This window comes from Oncorhynchus kisutch, linkage group LG14, assembly GCF_002021735.2.
Source record: "Oncorhynchus kisutch isolate 150728-3 linkage group LG14, Okis_V2, whole genome shotgun sequence".
NCBI lineage: Eukaryota > Metazoa > Chordata > Actinopteri > Salmoniformes > Salmonidae > Oncorhynchus > Oncorhynchus kisutch.
In genome coordinates this window covers 53,898,381-53,915,917 of record NC_034187.2, presented here as the reverse complement: position 1 = coordinate 53,915,917, position 17,537 = coordinate 53,898,381, and the positions used below count along the sequence as shown (strand labels likewise).

At 45.0% G+C, this 17,537-nt stretch overlaps 1 protein-coding gene across 1 annotated transcript; it reads right to left on the bottom strand.

Annotated features, from left to right (window-relative positions):
* Nucleotides 1-1,106: 1,106 nt before the first annotated feature.
* LOC109903676 (elongin-A-like) lies at nucleotides 1,107-16,963 on the bottom strand. Its single transcript, XM_020500539.2, has 12 exons — nucleotides 16,815-16,963; nucleotides 15,731-15,787; nucleotides 15,016-15,131; nucleotides 14,356-14,888; nucleotides 13,687-14,012; nucleotides 13,386-13,497; nucleotides 13,007-13,162; nucleotides 12,541-12,638; nucleotides 9,258-9,438; nucleotides 4,880-5,009; nucleotides 3,268-3,413; nucleotides 1,107-1,931 (listed from the first exon to the last, which is right to left on the bottom strand). The coding sequence occupies exons 1-12, from the start codon at nucleotides 16,923-16,925 to the stop codon at nucleotides 1,870-1,872; spliced, it is 2,028 nt and encodes a 675-aa protein (XP_020356128.1). The 5' UTR covers nucleotides 16,926-16,963; the 3' UTR covers nucleotides 1,107-1,869.
* Between the last annotated feature and the right edge of the window lie 574 nt (nucleotides 16,964-17,537).

Below are 17,537 nucleotides of genomic sequence, written 5' to 3'. Positions count from 1 at the left end.
CTAGATTTTTGACCAATGAGTTATAAATCATTTATATATACACTAGAATTACTCATTGATTGGGGACGCTGTGTTGAAGCCACTGTGCCTCCATTTTGGCACTACCCCAACATTGTAAAACATAGTTTGGAAGCTATTGAAATGCATTTATTAAATGTCAATCTACATTCCTTTTTGCGACATTTATTCTATTAGACACCTTAAAGCAGGGGTTTCAAACTCATTCCATGGAGGGCCAAATGTATGCAGGTTTTCGTTATTTCCCGTCAGTTTGTGTCGAATTAAGACTTAGACAACCAGGTGAGGAGAGTTCCTACTCCCTCAATCAAGTACAAGGAAGCAGCGAAAATCCGCAGACACTTGGCCCTCCATGGAGTTTGACACGTGCCTTAATGCATACTTTAAATTATACTAGGTGAGTAAACATAAAAATATATAAATTCTTTAAAAAGTATAACTTTTAGAGATCACTAATGTTACCGTCCCCACTACAACAAAACATTTAATTGAAATACTGTAGAATTCCATTCATTCCTGTGGAGAACTGCTCCTACTGGCTTGGCTTCAAAGCCTCTCAATAGCCAATACATAGCATCTGCAAACCAGGGTTTGTATACATAATTGCTTTATGCACAGTCAGATTGCACAGCCAAAGTCTAAATTAGCTACATAAATTAGCTTTTTGGTCTTGATTTAAGGTCAGGGTTAGGCATAAGGTTGGCAGTGTGGTTAAAGTTCAGTTTAAAATCTAAATTTAAAGATAAATTGTAAAAATGGGCAGGGTTTATGACTTTGTGAGTATACAAAGTAGTGGCAACCCAAGCACACACATGTAAAATCAATAACTGAGCTTAGATCAGTGTCTAGTGGAAAGCTACTCCCATTTGTTTTGCACCCAACATCCATTGCACATTTCTTTCAGTAGTCATTATTACAGTGATACAATATAAAGCTGAACAATGACATTCTCTGTTCTCAGTGTGGGGCATACAGAATATACCCTATTACAACAATTTATTCAGTGCACTATTGCTTGGTTCCATTGCTAGATTTGAGCTGTGTTTTTCAACATCAACACAGACTGAAGAAAATAGACCATTAACATATGAGGGCAAAAAGTCAATTTTATTAAAAATGTCCATATAACATTTATTAAAATCTATTAAAATTACCATTTCATCCACTTCCATTTGAGTCTGGGTTCAGGGTGACCCCGGGGTCCCAGAGTTTAAAATAAATACATACGAGTGAAGCTGCAGGGTCCTATCACTTGCTCTTTACTCTCTCCCTTTTTGTGTTTTCCTCTTCCCGCAGTCACTTCATTCCTCACTCATCACAGTGAACCAGATAAAAGTAGGGATGCACATGTGGTTCAACACTGAACACAGTAGGAAAAGAAAGTGGGAATACACTGGAGTAAAAGGAGGTCTACTCAATTGTATTTAAAAAAAACATGACTGACTGTAACAGCACTATGTAGTTTGATGTCTTAACTTATGAGTACCATAATAAAGAATAATTCTGCCTGTCAGAGTCCCTCTGTAGTGTGATACTGCTTGTATGAACTTGTAACAAATGACTAGTTTCACCTTTGAAATGTTATTTTGTCTGTGTGTGTACAAGTGTGTGTTTGCCAGGGTCAAACTGGGAACAGTTAAAAAAAATAGGACATAATTGTGTGTGTATTTAAGAAATGCTAAAATAATGGAATAAATCTGTGTGTGTGTCTGTGTGTGTACACATGTCTGGTCGGGGTTTGTAGATCTTCCATAATTCATTGAATAAAAAATAAAAAAAGAGCTTAGCTCACTTAGCTCCTTACAATCTCTCTTCCTCTCAATAACTCCATACATTCACCTCTCTCCAACTCTATCGGCGGGAGAATCTGTTCTTGAAAGCTTTGATAGTTTTAGCCATCATGGGGGCGATTTCTACAAGACAAACAGACGTGACATTGTAACAGCAGAAAAGTTAGCCATGCAGACATGTCCTCAACACAGATTAAAGCCAAAATGTTTTAAAACAGAAAAAATATATATATATATAATTTATTTTTTACATGAATGTTGGGTCCAATTGTTTTTGAAAGAAAAGCAAATTTTTGGTCCATTAAAATAACTTCAAATTGATCAGAAATACAGTGTAGACATTGTTAATGTTGTAAATGACTACTGTAGCTGGAAACGGCAGGTTTTTAATGGAATATCTACATAGGCGTACAGAGGCCCATTATTAGCAACCATCACTCCTGTGTTCCAATGGCACGTTGTGTTAGCTAATCCAAGTTTATCATTTTAAAAGGCTAATTGATCATTAGAAAACCATTTTGCAATTATGTTAGCACAGCTGAAAACTGTTGTTCTGATTAAAGAAGCAATAAAACTGGCCTTCTTTAGACTAGTTGAGTATCTGAAGCATCATTTGTGGGTTGGATTACAGGCTCAAAATGTCCAGAAACAAATAACTTTCTTCTGAAACTCAATCGTCTATTCTTGTTCTGGGAAATTAAGGCTATTCCATGTGAGAAATTGCCAAGAAACTGAAGATCTCATACAACACTGTGTACTACTCCCTTCACAGAACAGCGCAAACTGCCTCTAACCAGAATAGAAATAGGAGTGGGAGGCCCCGGTGCACCACTGAGCAAGAGGACAAAGTACATTTTTCTGTCTAGTTTGAGAAACAGACAGCTCACAAGTCCTCAACTGGCAGCTTCATTAAACAGCACCCACAAAACACCAGTCTCAACAGCAACAGTGAAGAGGCGACCCCGGGATGCTGGCCTTCTAGGCAGAGTTGCAAAGAAAAAGCATTATCTCAGACTGGCCAATAAAAAGAAAAGATTAAGATGAGCAAAATAGCACAGACACTGGACAGAAGAACTTGGCCTAGAAGGCCAGCATCCCAGAGTCACCTCTTCACTGTTGAGACGGGTGTTTTGCGGGTACTATTTAATGAAGCTGCCAGTTGAGGACTTGTGAGGCGTCTGTTTCTCAAACTAGACACTCTAATGTACGTGTCCTCTTGCTCAGTAGTGCACCAGGGCCTCCCACTCCTCTTTCTACAGTTTTTGCTGTTCTGTGAAGGAAGTAGTCATCTACAACATTAACAAATGTCTACACTGTATTTCTGATACATTTTGTTATTTTAAAATGGACAAAAACTGTGCTTTTCTTTCAAAAACAAGGACATTTCTAAGTGACCCCAAACGTTTGAACGTTAGCGTACATTTCTGCACCCATTTTCTCACACACACACGATACTCACTTTTGACCTGTGGCTTGTTGTCTCTTGCGCTGGGGCAACCCCCACCGCTGGGGCCTGAGGAGCGAGAGGTCTCAGGGGGACTGTCGTGAGAGGAGGAGAGGCTGGGCTCAGCCAAGTGAGAGCTATAAGACATGGCTGGCCTTATTCTGAAAAAAAAAAAAAAAAAACAGGAAGGATGATCCAATCAGTGTACAGGAATATACAAAACAGTATAGTTTCATAATAGTATGTTTTCAAGCCTGGGGGGCATTATAAGCATCATCTACATCACTTAATAGTTCTCAAAATCAACATTTCAAGAAAGTTTCTATTTGCTCTTCTTTACTCATGTAGTCTAGCTGCTATATCCTCAACCTGTCGTCAGATTGAACAACTGTCTCGCTTTCTTTTCCTGTCAAGCTTTCACAATGTCTCTGAAGCTTGCCGTCTCCCTGCATGTTCGGGAACGGCCAGAAAACGTCAGAATGTCTGCCTCTATTCCATTTCATCCTCCAGTGTGTTGAAACTTTATGATATCTTATGACTACTCATTCATTCTTCAAAACAGGACATATTTTCCATCACATTTTGGATACAAATATGCTGAAGTGCATATTATCTTAAGTTAGCACTCAGCCAAGCATTTCTGTGTATATGAAAATGTAAGTGCCAGCATATCAGAATGTTTGATGGTGGTGGAGAGATTAAAGGAATTCTGGAATGTTTGTATGTGCTCTTCTCTTTCAGCCTCTCCATCCTCACCCTGACACCAGATTGAACACTGGGAAATCTTTCGCTTTAGTCTCTTGCTTTTCCTGTTTAACATATAGTCCTCTGGCTACTCTGGCATCCCTGAAGCTGTGTGTCCTCCTGCAAGTTCAGAACAGCCAGAAAATGTCAGGGGGAGTTTAAGCATTTTATTTAAATGTAAGGAATCGTAATCCCTGTGTGAACTTGATAACCTTTATAACTTCCCATGATGACGTTGCAACAATTCACATAGAATCATAACGGTCGGCCTCCCGAGTGGCACAGCGGTCTAAGGCACTGCAGTGCAGAGGCGTCACTACAGCCCCGGGTTCAATCCCGGGCTGTATCACAACCGGCCATGATCGGGAGTCCCATAGGGCGGCAGACAATTGGCCCAGCGTCGTTAGGCGAGGGTGTGGTCGGGGGGCTTTACTTGGCTCATCGCGATCTAGCGACTCCTTGTGGCAGGCCGAGCGCCTACAGGCTGACCTCGGTTGTCAGTTGAACTGTGTTTCCTCCGACACATTGGTGCAGCTGGCTTCCGGGTTAAGCGGGCGGGTGTTAAGAAGCACGGTTTGGTGGGTCATGTTTCTGAGGACGCATGACTCGACCTTCGCCTCCCGACCCAGTTGGGGAGTTGCAGATATGAGACAAGATAAAAAATTGGGGTGAAAATCATAACGGTAAACTTGTTGATGAAAATATGATCTAGTGAACCTTTGAGAATAAGTTTAAGAGTCTGAATTACATGTTGGCATACAAAGTTACCATTCAGCCAATCATATCTTCAGATAAGGAAATATAAGTAGGAAAAAATAAACACGGAAGTGCATGCAGTACTATGCAGTGTTTGATAGTGGTATGCACACTAGTGTCCACATACTTGATCGGAGCAGCAGCTGCGGTGGAGCTGGCAGTGGAGGTGCTTGTGGTGCCAAACTTCTCCTGTCGCCGGCGGACATCACGTGGAGGTTTTGCGACCGAGTTCACGAATGCCATTTTAACCTGTCGACCTGCGAGGAAAACACACACACACACACACACACACACACACACACACACACACACACACACACACACACACACACACACACACACACACACACACACACTACCAGTTAAAGAATAATATCTAAGACATCAAAACTATGAAATAACACATATGGAATCATGTAGTAACCAAACAACAAATCAAAATATATTTTATATTCTTCAAAGTAGCCACCCTTTGCCTTTGACAGCTTTGCACAACTTTTCTCAACCCGCTTCACCTGGAATCCTATTCCAACAGTCTGGAAGGAGTACCCACATTTGCTAAGCACTTGTTGGCTGCTTTTCCTTCACTCTGCGGTCCAACTCATCCCAAATCATCTCAATTGGGTTGAGGTCGTGCGATTGTGGAGGACAGGTCATCTGATGTAGCACTCAATCACTCTCCTTCTTGGTCAAATAGCCCTTACACAACCTGGAGGAGTGTTGGGTCATTGTCCTGTTGAAAAACAAATGATATCCAATCTGGTTTGCACTTAGTGGGACTGGCGTATCACTGCAGAATGCTGGCGTAGCCATGCTGGTTAAGTGTGCCTTGAATTCTAAATAAATCACAGACAGTGTTACCAGCAAAACATCTCCACACCATCACAACTCCTCCTCCATACTTCACGGACGGAACCACACATGTGGAGATCAAAGGTTATGTATGTAACCACGGTTATGTGAGCTATATGGATTACTCCAATTTATTGGTATTACTCCGCGGCGGAGGGATACATCCGAGGTGAGGATTTACAGATCTACTCCCGTGTACACGTGTCACGGCTGGAGTCCGCCACTATATATAGACCCCATGGCTGCGACACATGTTCTCCAAATAATTTTTGAAGCACCTCTAGCACTGTCGAGGATTGGAGTGATCCATATAGCTCACGTATAACCTTCGTTATGTTTCACTCTATTGGATCACTCCAATACATTAGTATACCCGTACCAGATTTAGCTGGTGGTAGAGGGAACTGGCCAGCCAGCACCGAAATCCCAGCGCAGGACCGAGATGCAGGGGCCGCCAATGTGGAAGGGAGGGTCTCGGCACAGTCCCTGGAAGGGGAGGCGACGCCCATGACTGCTGAACCAACCGCAGAGGGAGGTGCCACATTTAGCCGATAGAACCTAGCAAAGGTGCAAGAGGAAGCCGAGCTGGCTGCAGCACAGAAAGCATGAGGGGCACTCCTCTCAGTAGAGCCCAGGACGCAGCCACACCTCGTGTTGAATGTGCCACCACAGATCCCAGCACTGGCCTGCCAGTCAAGGCGGTATGCTGTGGTAATCGTGTACACGATCCAGTGAGAGAGCCTCTGCTTTGAGAGCCCGGCCCCCAGGACTCTCTCACCATAGCAGACAAAAAAGCTGGTCTGTTGTTCTCACTGACCGTGTCCACTCCACATAGGCAGCCAGTGCCAGGGCAAAGCATGCCAGAGTGAGGCCGTAGGCATATAAAAGGGATGTTCACATGCCTGTCTGATAGAACCTTCGGGAGGAATGAAGGGTTGGGGCTGAGAGATAAACTCCTCCCACCAGGGTCCATCTGGTAGCACTCAGAACTTACCGAAAGAGCATGGAGCTCACCCACCCTCATCATGGAAGTAATCGCTACCAAGAAAAACACCTTCATAGAGAGGTTTTACAGGGAGGCAGACTCCCAACGGGTCAAAAGGCGGCTTTGCCAAAGCTGCCAAGACCACATCCAGATCCCAGCTCGGCATTGAGCGGGTCCTAGCTGGACGCAGGCAACGAACCCACTTCATAAGCCTGGAGACCAAGGGATGGCGCCCCACTGGCCTGTCCATCCACCCCACATTGCAGGCAAATACCTTCTCAGTGTAGAGGCTGCAAAGCCCTCATCCAAGCGAGACTGCAGGTATTGGAGGACACTCTGCACCCCACATGAGGCACAACCTCAATAACAGTGCGCCAAAAGCAGAACAACCACCAGCGCAACTGGCATGCCGCGGTTGTAGCCAGTGCCCTTGCGCTCTGCATGGTGTTCATTACACCCTCCTGTAACCCTTATGTGGACCATTGGTGCCGTTCAGTGGCCAAGTCAACAGACTGAGGCGGTGGGGTCTCGGATACCCCAGAGTTCCCCCACGGCCGCTTCTCCCGGGTCCAAGGCGACGGTCCGTCTGCCTTGGACCTATGGCCTGAGGTGGCAGCATGAACCGCCTCAGGGTCTCCCAATCCCTACGAACCTTATCGGTCTGTTCCAGAATGTCAAATGTCAGCACTGGGGTGATGGGGAGAGTGGCACTGGGAGAGTGGCTCTGGAGAGCAGCTGGCAGACGGGATTGGGCCAGCCAGAGATGGCAACAGGAGGTAACCACTTGCGCCATGGCCCGTCTGTTGGCACGGGCCACATCCCTCCTGGAGCAGGGAAATCAGGCAAGACACCTCCATCGCTTCCCAGAGGAGCTCCTTTGTGCCCTTCTGCAGCCGGGGCAACAGAGTATGCAGGTAGGCAGGCGGCCAAGAAAGCAGAGGGATCCATGTGTGGCTTTCAAGACTGCATCAAAGACTCTGGGGGGGTCCCGGCTTCAGTCGCAGGTTCCGTCCTATAATCTCCCGGTGCAGGAGGACCATGGCAGCTATCATGGTGTCTTTGATCGGGTACTCCCAGAGGCCAAATGACTCTGTGCCTGCAAACATAACTCCATGGTCCAGTCTCTGCTGCAACACCTCGCAGAACTCAGCAGAGATGGAGAGTCATCACTATCCACTAGTTTGATGTCCAGTGCAGTGGCTACCCGAGTGAGTAGGTTCCTCATAGCCTCTCGAGCCGCCTGGGGTAATGAATCCCCGCTGCCGGCTTCTGGTGGCCTGTCAGCCCCGCCTGCCAGCATCGTCCCCCAGGAACAGCTTATCAACCTCCTGACGCAGGACGGAATCGTATGCATACGGAATCGTAGTGTAATGCTAACGAAACAAGTACGACTAACCACGGGCGGAAGATACAGATCAAATGAGTGCAGCGAGTGGAGGACTTCCATGAAAGATATTACACTTACAAGTGACTTACCAGAGCAAACCGCAGAAAGTTTGTACCTCAAACCACACGGACATCCACCGAGAAAATGAAAGAGAACGTGTGTCGCGGCCACGGGGTCTATATATAGGGGCGGACCCCAGCCGTGATACAGGTGTACACAGGAGTAAATCTGCAAATCCTCACCTCGGATGTATCCCTCCGCCGCAGAGTGATACCAATATAATGGAGTGATCCAATATAGTGAAACATCACATCCGTTCACCTACTCTGCGTCTCACAAAGACACAGAGGTTAGAACAAAAAATCTCAAAATCGGGACACAGACCAAAGGACAGATTTCCACCGGTCTCATGTCCATTGCTCGTATTTCTTGGCCCAATCAAGTCTCTTCTTATTATTGGTGTCCTTTAGTAGTGGTTTCTTTGCAGTAATTTAACCATGAAGGCCTGATTAACGCAATCTCCTCTGAACTGTTGATGTTGATGTGTCTGTTACTTGAATTCTGTCAAGCATTTATTTGGGCTACAATTTCTGAGGCAGATAACTCTAATGAACTTATCCTCTGTAGCAGAGGTAACTCTGGGTCTTCCTTTCCTGTGGCAGTCCTCATGTAAGCCAGTTTCATCATAGCGCTTGATGGTTTTTGCGACTGCACCTGAAGAAACTTTCTGGATTGACTGACCTTCATGTCTTAAAGTAATGATGGACTGTTGTTTCTCTTTGCTTATTTGAGCTGTTCTTGCCATAATATGGACTTGGCCTTTTACCAATTAGGGCTATCTTCTGTATTCCACCCCTACTGATAGGCTCAAACCCATTAAGAAGGAAAGAAATTCCACAAATTAACAAGGCACACCTGTTAATTGAAATGCATTCCATGTGACTACCTCATGAAGCTGGTTGAGGGAATGCCAAGTGTACAAAGCTATCAGAGGAAAAGGGTGGCTACTTTGAAAATTCTCAAATATATTTAGATTTGTTTAACACTTTTTTGGTTACTACATGACTCCATATGTGTTATTTAATAGTTTTGATGTAGAAAATGGTAAAAATAAAATAAAAACCCTGGAATGAGTAGGTGTGTCCAAACCTTTGACTGGTACTGTATATGCACATATGCTCACTCAAAATAAACACCCTCAGTACACTTTCATGGATGAAATAACTCCTAGTAATAAGTACTGTATAGTAGGATCCAGTTCATAGATAGGACATAGAAAACCTTTAGGCTTGTTGGCATGGGCCGAGCTGATGTTTTGGGTGAGCTTGCGCAGGCGCTCCTCCCGCTCGTCGTGTTTCCGCAGGTACATCTCCCGCCATGATTCGTACTCTTGGGGCGTCTCACGCTTGAAGTCACGCTGGCAGTGGCGTTGCCAAAGCTCATCAGAGTCCTCCATAAAACACTGAGAGGAAAATTTGGGGTTAAAATTATAAAATACAATACAATTTACAAGAGTGTTGACACGAAATACAGTGCCTTCAGAAAGTATTCATATCCCTTGAATTATTCTACATTTTGTTGTGTTAGAGCCTGAATTCAAAATTGATTGAATATATATTTTATTTTTTCCACTCACCCATCTACCCATTTTTTTTTTTTTAAGTTAGATACATGTTTAATAACGAAGAAAAAACGAACAATACAAAAACAACAAACGGAACATGAAATCACCCATCTACCCATACCCAATGTGACGACCCTCCCACTCTGTCTGCCGAATTCTCTCTCTTTGCTCTTGTTTTCCTTAATAGGATGTCAGTGGGCGGAGCCGGGAGGGTCGTCAGTGAAGTGGGACACACCTGGGTTCGGGTGTGTCCCAGCATAAATGCACCTCGTTCCCCATTCATTGAGGAGACTCTCTCCATGCAGACACAGATTTTGGTTTTTAGCGTTGGCAACACCCATCATTATCACATTTATGCACGCAACCACTCACACCATTGTTAATTATATTTAGTGTACTTTTGTTAATAAATATTTTGTTATTCTTTATCTCCAGGTTGTCTCACGTTTTGTTACGCACTTTTGTTACGCCGTTTGTGACAAGTGGGGGCTCGTCCGGGATCATAAGGTTGGTTCCTAGACATTTTGGAGTATAGCACTTTATTGTATTATGAAGGACTAATACTAGTGTCGTTTGGCTTGCTAGTATGTGTGTTGTTTGGGAGAAAATGTGGAATTAATGTTAAAATCTGTAGGGGCATTGTTTGCATCTTTTGTTACAGCTTGTTTTGAGTTGTAATGTTTGGTGGCCAGTACTAGTTGCCTTTGTTTGTTTGGTAAACTTGCCACTGCGGTGGATAGTTTGTGCTGCGTTGGAGAAAGTACATTGGTTAGTTTCCTGGCCCCTGCCAAGGCTGGAGACTTGTTCTACTCGCTGTTGGTTAATCGGTCTGAGGTGAGTACAATCGGCTGTGTACCTCAGTGGGAGATTTGGGAGGGTAGTGACACAAGCTACCCGGAGCACTAGCCTTTTTAACTCTGTTAGGCTTAGCGACATGTTTCACTTTGGAATAGGTTGGGCATGCTTATTGTGTTGTGTCTAGACTGGGCAGTTGTCTCGGGGGCACATCCGTGGCTTGGGACTCTGCCAGCGTGGCTTATTTCCTTGCCAGTGGGCTACAGTGCCTAACTACCCACTGCAAATCCACATGAAGATTAGGGTTGAGTTACTGTAGGTTTTGGGGAAGCTCCATATCTCATCTCTTCTGTGATGCCCAGTATGATTGTCATTTCTCTGTGGTCTGGTGTGTTCAGCAGAGGGGAAGAGCGAGATTATTTGTATTTCCTTCTTGCGATTATGGTGTCTTATGTAGATGAGTTCATTCGCTTTTCATCAGAGGAACTGTTAGAATTATGTACTAAAGAACAGCTGAAGGTTGCTGACCACTACAAGGTTGAAATTGGTGATAAACGTCTAAAACTCTTAGGTTAATCTGATGGAGAGTGGTATTCTTGATGTTACCACTGGGGCAGCCTCTGCTGAGGAATCTCCGTCTCCCTGTAACGTCACAATGGCCACGCCATCGGTTAGTCCTAGTAGTATTATTTTTGAACAGCAGAAACCTGCTTCTGTTACAGCTAGAGAATGATTGTGTAAAATATGAAAATGAATTGGAATTTAAAGGTTTGAGTGTGCTAAAAATCAAGCTGCAACAAGAGCGGCTAGAGCTGGTTAGGGAAGGAACTCAGGGTAGAGTTTGCTCTGGGTGACCCAGATGTACCTAGGGGTCGCTCCTCTTTTGGTCATGCCCCGGACACATTTGATGTTGCATTCCATCTCAATGTGCGGCACATCCGGGGGACTAATGTCGTTGCGCTACAGGTCGGTAGTCATTTAGGCAGGCTACCGCAGTCTTCTTGGGCACAGGGACTATGGTGGTCTGATTATAACCTGTTATTACAGACTCAGACAGGTTGAAAATATCAGTGAAGACACTTGCCAGTTGGTCAGCGCATGTACACGTCTTGGTAATCTGTCTGGCCCGAGGGCCTTGTGAATGTTGACCTGTTGAAAGGTCTCACTCACATCGGCTGCGGAGAGTGTGATCACAGTCATCCGGAACAGGTGGTCTCCTGCATGTTTCAGTGTTTGCCTCGAAGCAAGCATAGAATTAGTTTAGCTCGTATGGTAGGCTCGCGTCGCTGTGCTGCTCTTTGTAGTCTAATGGTTTTGCAAGCCCTGCCACATCCGTCAGAGCCGGTGTAGTACGATTCGATCTTAGGTCTGTATTGACGCTTTGCCTGTTTGAAGGTTCATCAGAGGGCATAGCGTGATTTCTTACAAGCCTCCGGGTTATATTCCCACTCCTTGAAAGTGGCAGCTCTACCCTTTAGCTCAGATGATGCCTGTAATCCATGGCTTCTGGTTGGTATGTACACTGTTTTATTGACTGAGTCACTGGCGCTTCCTGCTTTTATTTCTTAGACAAATGCATCAACTCAGTTTCACAATTCCTGACATTGAATCCTAGTAAAAATTCCCTGTCTCAGGTCAGTTAGGATCAACAATTTTTTTTAAAGAATGTGAAATGTCAGAACAATAGTACAAATTTTATTTCAGATTCCAGTGGGTTAGAAGTTTACATACAAAATTGAAAAGGCAATGCTACCAAATACTGAGTAACTTGGGTGAATTTTGGTTTATTTGTCACGCTTTTTTAGTTCTGCCCACAAATGTTCTATAGGATTAGGTCAGGGCTTTGATGGCCACTCCAATACCTTGACTTTGTTGTCCTTAAGCCATTTTGCCACAACTTTGAAAGTATGCTTGGGGTCATTGTCCATTTGGCAGACCCATTTACAACCAAGCTTTAACTTCCTGAGATGTTGCTTCAATATATCCAAAATGTTCCTATTTTGTGAAGTGCACCAGTCCCTCCTATTGACTCAATTAGCCTATAAGAAGCCATTATTTGCAGGAATTTTCCAAGTTCTTTAAAGGCACAACTGACCATTTCATACCGCCTGTGGGTTCGTGCATTCATACTTGTGTGTCTGTTACCTGATTGCACTGCTCAATGCGGTAAAGCTGTTCTGGGGTGCATCGCTCTAGTACTGGTTCCAGTATCTCAAAAGGCACGCCTCCCACCTCATCAATTGCTGGACAAACATACAGTATCTCATTATACAATGACATAATCGGCAGGGTGTCAAGGTAAGATAAACAATGATAGTGTGATTTGAAAATTGTGGCAGGAACACATTTCCTGGGAGTGTAATGTTAACTAAGAGCAACACGTGACGTTCTGGTTTTAATGATTGAGTGTGTACAAGTGGATCAAAGTTGGCCAGCAGCCATAAGAAACCACACAATTAAGTGTGTGTTTGAACAATACACCATTATAAATGAGGTAAATTGTCTTTGCCTTCTGGGAAATGTTAGGTGTAGGACATTAACATGTACATAATGTGATAAGACACTGAAATAAAACATGGCATTCACAGTGTCACTAGGAGACAACACTCACAGTCAATGTTGTTTTGTAGCACCCTGATGCACTGCTCGTACAGACTCATCATCTTGGGCAGATAAGACGTCTTTGAACCCGAGTAGACAGTCATTTTAGAGTTAAAGCGTCTCCCAGTGAAGCCGGTGTCCTCCTCAGCGTCATTTGACACAGGACCTGCCGGAAAGAGGGGAAAAGTTAAGCATGACAAATTGCTGACAATCAGAACTAACTGGTTTAGGCCTAGAGAGTAATACATATTTACCCAAATTAAGTCCAGACCAACACATACAAATTCTACTACCAATATCCACGCTATCATAACACAATGTATTGGGGAATGCAATCTGTTGTACAGTATTATGGATATTGGGAACTCACACACAGTTTTTTTAAGTACCTTTACGCCGCTGAGGGGACAATGGTGTGAGATCAATGGAAGGCAGAGGTCTGTAGTAAGGCTGGATGGCCGGCAGAGGGATATCAGGCAGTGTGGACACAACCTCGACCACCTGGGGTAAAAGAGGAAGAGGTCAGTCAAGAAGCTGGGAAAATCAGGGTCAGGGCAACTGGTTAATAAATACATACACGATCGGAAGGACTTACTGTCCAGCACCAAAAAAATTGACAGCAAATATAACATTCTCCAATTGAACATACGCATGATAGAGTGAGGAAAAGTTCAGTGAAAGTCTTCTTACCCTCCTGCGTTTCTCAGGCACCGGGGCCGTTGGGGTCTGGGCTGGATCAGCCCTCTTGCTGCGGTTCCCGTTTGCCTTGCTGGGCTTGGACTCCTTGGAGGAGGAAGGGGCAGCAGGCGAAGGCTGGACAGGAGGACGAGGTGTGTGGTGGTGGTGGGAGGAGGGCCGACTGCTGCTGCCGGGCTTCTTCTTCTTCTTAGTGGGCGTAGGGGCGTCATATGTGAGGAAGGATTCAAACGACACGGTGGGGGTATCAAATGCCTCTTCTGCCTGCTCCTCAGGTGTCTGGGCTAATATAGGAGAGTCCCTAGGCTCACGTGACCTCCCTAAAGAGTAAGGAGAACAGGGAAGGTTGTTATGGGATGTATATTTTTATTTGGGGGGGTAGACGTGTGTGAGACAACCCACATCTTTAAGGGTCAAATTAATGGGGAAATGCTAACAATCACTACTATCATCACCTATTTTAATCACCCATAGCAGTACTGTTACAGAGTTCTGATGAAAAACACCATGGGTCACCATATCCACAATACAGTAAAGTTTGAGATTGAAAGTGGCATCTATGGAATAGGATGTCATTTGAGAACCAGCCTCTCTGTAAATGTCACAATGACACAGAAGTCACAGCGAACTTCTCTCAGCAAACTCACTCGGCAGCACACTCACCTTCACTTCCCCCTCTCTTGTCCTTCTTGCTCTCATGCTGCGTGGAGTGCCGACTGTGCTTGGAGGCCTTGCCACTGTGCTGCGGTTCCTTTCCCACGCTGCTCTTCTTCCCTTCGCCACCACGGCTGCTCGCCTGGGCGTGACGTTGCCGTCTCTCCTCACCCCGGTCGCCGTGGGAACCGTGATGCTCCCTCCCAGGCTCTTTTTGCGGTTTGGCGTGTCGGACCTCTTTGCGAGGGGGGCTGGGCGCGGGCTCTGGCTCTTCCTCTGTGGGGCTCTCGTAGCCTTCTGACTGGTACCCCCCTCGTTGGCCACCGTGGCCAACCTGTGGGGGGCTGTAGTGGTGCTGAGGGGGGGAGGGGGAGTAGTTTGTGCGGTAGCCTCTTTCCTCCTCCTCCTCCTCTTCGTCGTCCTCCTCTACATGAGGCGGCGGCTCCTCCGGGGATAGTTCCCGGACACGTTCGCGCCTCCCGTCCTTTCCCTCGGAGCTGTGAGGGTGCGCGTGTGTCCGTACATCCTTCGCGTTGCCGGGTCTGTGAGGAAGAAGAAAAACATTAAAGCTACACTTCAGTAGAATCCAGATGAAAATACGCTCGATGATGAAGAAAATGAAGACGAAGAATCAGAAGAAATCCCCAAATCCCCTCAGTAATAACGTACCTTTCAGCAGACGGGGTGGGAACCAGTTTCTTCCACTTGGCCACAAGGCTCTTCGCAAGATCTCCAGCAAGATCATGTTTCCGGAACGAATTCACAGTTTTTCCTACTCCAGTTTCCTGCACCGGAGAGAACAAAAATATAAGCGGGACACAGATAGTAGTAGGGTGTCCTCCTCATCAGTACATTATGTTTTGACACTAGTGTCATTGAGAGAAACATGGGTGGTTTGTATAGATTCAGGAGCTCTAATGGTTAAGTGAGCAGGCCAGCACTCTTAGTATTGCACATAAAATGGGCAATAATGCTAATGTGGCCTATGGTAAAAGGAAGTGAGCATGCTCTGAAGGTTGCTTGACAATATTAAAAGGCACATCAACTCCTATAGGGAAACTGGCTACACAGGGCCACATCATCCGGTTGCATAACCAAAGACTGTATTTGGCTTCCTCTTCTAAAGAACACTTTGCAGTGACTGAGGAACTAGAGCGCAATGCAATCAATGTGGGGCTTTGAGACTAAAGAAAGAGATACTATCAAAATCGTGACATGAGCATTTTTACATTTGTCATTTAGCAGACGCTCTTATCCAGAGCAACTTACAGTAGTGAGCGTGCACTGATTTATAAAAATACAAATTAGAACCCACTATCTGGCGTTGCAAGCACCATGCTCTACCAACAGCCACACAGGACCATGCATTATTTCAAAATCTTACCACAAGGATATCCACAGTCATAGGCAGCTCCCCCAGCCTTTTGAGGTTCTTCAGGAGCTAAATAGTGCAAATACAGAAGATTTACACTGTGCTCACTACATCCTTGGTACTGATTGACCTAACTAGCCTGATTGAGAAAAACAGAACAGTCTGCAAAGTGCACAAAATTCAGGTATGCCAAAAGGGAGGACATAGCTGGTTAAAGGTAATGGTCAGGTGAATTCAAGGCTGCTGAGCATTGAATGAATGAAAACATAGCGACTTAACAATATTTACAAAATCACAGCATTGATGACATGGGTATACTGTGTGAAAGCGTACGCTAGCGTTATCTGTGTAAAAGTGTAGGCCTACTGGTAGTTGACTTTGTAGGCTATATGTGACAAACTGTGTCGTACTTTGAGGATGTATTTGAGTCAGAAATTGACAAATGGGCCCGAATTGCGCACTGTCATGGCTCATCAAGATGTGTCCGTTGTCGTGGCCTATGGGGGTTGTGAGGTAGGCTAGTTACGCATATCCGGAGAGGGGGTTGTGTTTACTAAAGTCGATCAGCTGATAAAAATCCACCCCGACACGGCAGTGTGTGCAGGGATTGCGTTGTTCAATGAGACACAATCAGGAAACTGCCGACATCACAATAACGCAGCACAACCCAAATGTATTGTTGTTGCCCTTCAAATTTGGACTGGTCCATGAGTGAAGTGCAACAATCTACCAACAAGGCCCGTGCTGATGTTGCTGTCACTCGATCGTGGAGCTTATACAATCGGTGTCGTTTCTTGAACACTAGCTAGATGGCTACATTATTAGCATTTGAAAGTGGCAATGTCCGTTGGCTCCAACGCATAAAGAACAGTTCTGCGGACTTGGCAGGTAGCTCGGGGACTCGGTTAAACTTAACATGAACTATGGTTAAGAAACACAGTTAGTTGGCTAAGTTACGCATCGTGATCTTAGAAAAATCAGTCGCTAGCGACATTCGCGGAACTACCTGCCACGCGACAATATTTGAAAACATTCTAGCGAGCCGAAGCCATCCGCTACAGCCTTGCCATTTCATTCTGGGCCTTACGACTATTACCTTGCGAGGCTCTAGGTTTTCGGAGAGCCGAGACTGAAGTCTCTCCACCACTTCCAACAGCTCCTCCGCCATGTTTAGTGCTGGTGTCCTGTGACCCGGAAGCTGCTTCATTACAGCAGAAATGGGTCCGCGCTGTCCTATCCGCTGCTTCAGTCAGCCTGCAGTTGACATGGAGATTGACGGAACTACGCAATAAAACAGCTGACAAAGGATAAACCTGTTTGACGATGAAAGGTCCAATGCAGACGTTTTAAAAAACATTTTTTATCTCAATGTAAAATCATTTCTGGGTAACAATTAAGTACCTTACTGTGATTGAGTTAAATTAAAATGGTCAAAAAGAAAAAAATATCCCTTTGAGTCCGGAACCAGAACCCCCCGACACAGTGGCCCATTAATGTGTTGTCTGCAGCATTTGGTCACATGACAGCTCGATCAGCGGTTTGATTTGATTTACCAGCATGTCAACACAGCCAGGATCATAGTCTAACGTATTTCGTAGAATTTTGGTGTATTTCCCCCTGCATGTTTGCGTTTAGTTCGTTCAGTTTCCCAAATATGTCTGTTACATAGCCACATTTTATTTTGTTATACAGAAAGTCAACAAAGTATTTTTTGTTTGTTTCACAGACATTGTGATTGACAGCAGTTTCTCTCTCAATTATTTTTCCCCCCAACACTCCCCCTCGATAACCACCAAGCCTCAGTGTGCAATATAACATT